Source organism: Gigantopelta aegis, chromosome 12, assembly GCF_016097555.1.
Source record: "Gigantopelta aegis isolate Gae_Host chromosome 12, Gae_host_genome, whole genome shotgun sequence".
In the NCBI taxonomy this organism is placed as follows: domain Eukaryota; kingdom Metazoa; phylum Mollusca; class Gastropoda; order Neomphalida; family Peltospiridae; genus Gigantopelta; species Gigantopelta aegis.
In genome coordinates, this window is record NC_054710.1 from 49,642,453 (window position 1) to 49,645,341 (window position 2,889).

The window sequence follows — 2,889 nt, forward strand, 5'->3', positions numbered from 1 at the left end:
TATCAAATCGATATGATATTGTAAAAATGCACTGTTAGCACCAGCTTGGTTATCTGAAACTGCGCTATCAAATCGATATATTATTGTAAAAATGCACTGTTAGCACCAACTTGGTTATCTGAATGAAACTGAGCTATCAAATCGATATGATATTGTAAAAATGTACTGTTAGCACCAACTTGGTTATCTGAAACTGGGGTATCAAATCGATATGATATTGTAAAAATGCACTGTTAGCACCAACTTGGTTATCTGAAACTGCGGTATAAAATCGATATTATATTGTAAAAATGCACTGTTGAATAAAATCATTGCCGGACCATGTCCACTGCCACATGTGACAAGCCTGGCCTATACAATCGAACCTCATGTAAAGGTTATTTTCATATGACGACCACTCATGTATAACGGACATTTTGTATACACATGCCTGTATTTTAATCTGTATATAAACGACACCTGCTCATAAAGGTAACATTTTGTATACACATGCCTGTATTTTAATGTGTATATAAACGCCACCTGCTCACAAGGGTACCATTTTGTATACACATGCCTGTATTTTAAGCTGTATATAAACGCCACCTGCTCATAAGAGTAACATTGTATAGGTTCATTAGGCGTCAGTGATATACAGATTTTACTGACTGTATACAGTGTTGTACGAACAGTGATGCTGTAACAGGTTATTATCATATAACGACCACTCGGCGTCAGTGATACACATATTTTACTGACTGTATACAGTGCTGTACGAACAGTGACGCTATAACAGGTTATTATCATATAACGACCACTCGGCGTCAGTGATACACATATTTTACTGACTGTATACAGTGCTGTACGAACAGTGACGCTATAACAGGTTATTATCATATAACGACCACTCGGCGTCAGTGATACACAGATTTTACTGACTGTATACAGTGCTGTACGAACAGTGACGCTATAACAGGTTATTATCATATAACGACCACTCGGCGTCAGTGATACACAGATGTTACTGACTGTATACAGTGCTGTACGAACAGTGACGCTATAACAGGTTATTATCATATAACGACCACTCGGCGTCAGTGATACACAGATGTTACTGACTGTATACAGTGCTGTACGAACAGTGACGCTATAACAGGTTATTATCATATAACGACCACTCGGCGTCAGTGATACACAGATGTTACTGACTGTATACAGTGCTGTACGAACAGTGACGCTATAACAGGTTATTATCATATAACGACCACTCGGCGTCAGTGATACACAGATGTTACTGACTGTATACAGTGCTGTACGAACAGTGACGCTATAACAGGTTATGTCTTGTTCCAACCAGTAATTCACGACTGTTAAAAGTTTGTTTTGTTTAACGACGCCACTAGAAAACATCCATTCATTAATCATCGGCTATTGGATGTCAAACATGTCGATTATGTTAATTCAAAAACTGGCACCCATTGTTTTCTTAGTCCGTAATGTTTCTAGGTGTATTTATACATTGGTGCCAAGAATCTACCCCCATTTTTTTTTTTTTTTTTTTTTTTTTTTGCAGAGAGATGCAACTAGCAAACAAGTAATTGGTAAGTGTCACGAGTCAGTAATTTTGTAAAGAAATTAATAAGACGTTTAACTTTAACAACATTTAATAACAAAAATTATACATACATAAATTCAATATTACTAAATCCCCACCCTTTCGCAACTAAATGCAATGTCCTTTGCTGTTCTTCATCTGTATCTCTAATAGTTCCTCTGGTGTCTCTCATACGAATACCTCCCCTCCCCACACACACACACACACACGCACACAATCCCCAAGCCAGGCAAAAAACCGTCTGATTCCGCACAGGAGCAGTCCGCCACCCCGCTGCAACCACCACGCCCGCCAATACACCTCAAGGCCAAGCTCAGGAACAGCCCGCCACCCCGCTCCACCCACCACGTCCGCCAATACACCACATGGCCAAGCTCAGGAACAACCCGCCACTTCGCTTCAACCACCACGTCCGCCAATACACCACCAAGCCACGCTCAGGAACAGCCCGTCACCCCGCTCCAACCACCACGTCCGCCAATACACCACATGGCCAAGCTCAGGAACAGCCCGCCACTTCGCTTCAACCACCACGTCCGCCAATACACCACAAGGCCAAGCTCAGGAACAGCCCGCCACCCCGCTCCAACCACCACGTCCGCCAATACACCACAACGCCAAGCTCAGGAGCAGCCCGCCACCCCGCTCCAACCACCACGTCGGCCAATAGAACACAAGGCCAAGCTCAGGAGCAGCCCGCCATCCCGCTCCAACAACCACCACGTCCGCCAATACACCACAAGGCCAAGCTCAGGAGCAGCCCACCACCCCGCTCCAACCACCACGTCCGCCAATACACCACAAGGCCAAGCTGAGGAGCAGCCCGCCACCCCGCTCCAACCACCACATCCGCCAATACACCACCAAGCCAAGCTCAGGAACAGCCCGCCACCCCGCTCCAACCACCACGTCCGCCAATACACCACAACGCCAAGCTCAGGAGCAGCCCGCCACCCCGCTCCAACCACCACGTCGGCCAATAGAACACAAGGCCAAGCTCAGGAGCAGCCCGCCATCCCGCTCTAACAACCACCACGTCCGCCAATACACCACAAGGCCAAGCTCAGGAGCAGCCCACCACCCCGCTCCAACCACCACATCCGCCAATACACCACCAAGCCAAGCTCAGGAACAGCCCGCCACCCCGCTCCAACCACCACGTCCGCCAATACACCACAACGCCAAGCTCAGGAGCAGCCCGTCACCCCGCTCCAACCACCACGTCCGCCAATACACCACAAGGCCAAGCTCAGGAACAGCCCGCCACTTCACCACCACCGCCACGCCGGGTCAAC

At 47.1% G+C, this 2,889-nt stretch overlaps 1 protein-coding gene across 1 annotated transcript in view; it reads left to right on the forward strand.

Annotated features, from left to right (window-relative positions):
* LOC121386129 (mucin-2-like) overlaps nucleotides 1–2,620 on the forward strand; it is a 2,974-nt gene extending 354 nt beyond the window's left edge. Inside the window, exon 2 of the mRNA XM_041516928.1 lies at nucleotides 1,850–2,620. Within this exon, the coding sequence (XP_041372862.1) occupies nucleotides 1,850–2,620 (771 nt within the window). The remainder of the gene's footprint in view (nucleotides 1–1,849) is intronic.
* The last annotated feature ends 269 nt before the right edge of the window (nucleotides 2,621–2,889 follow it).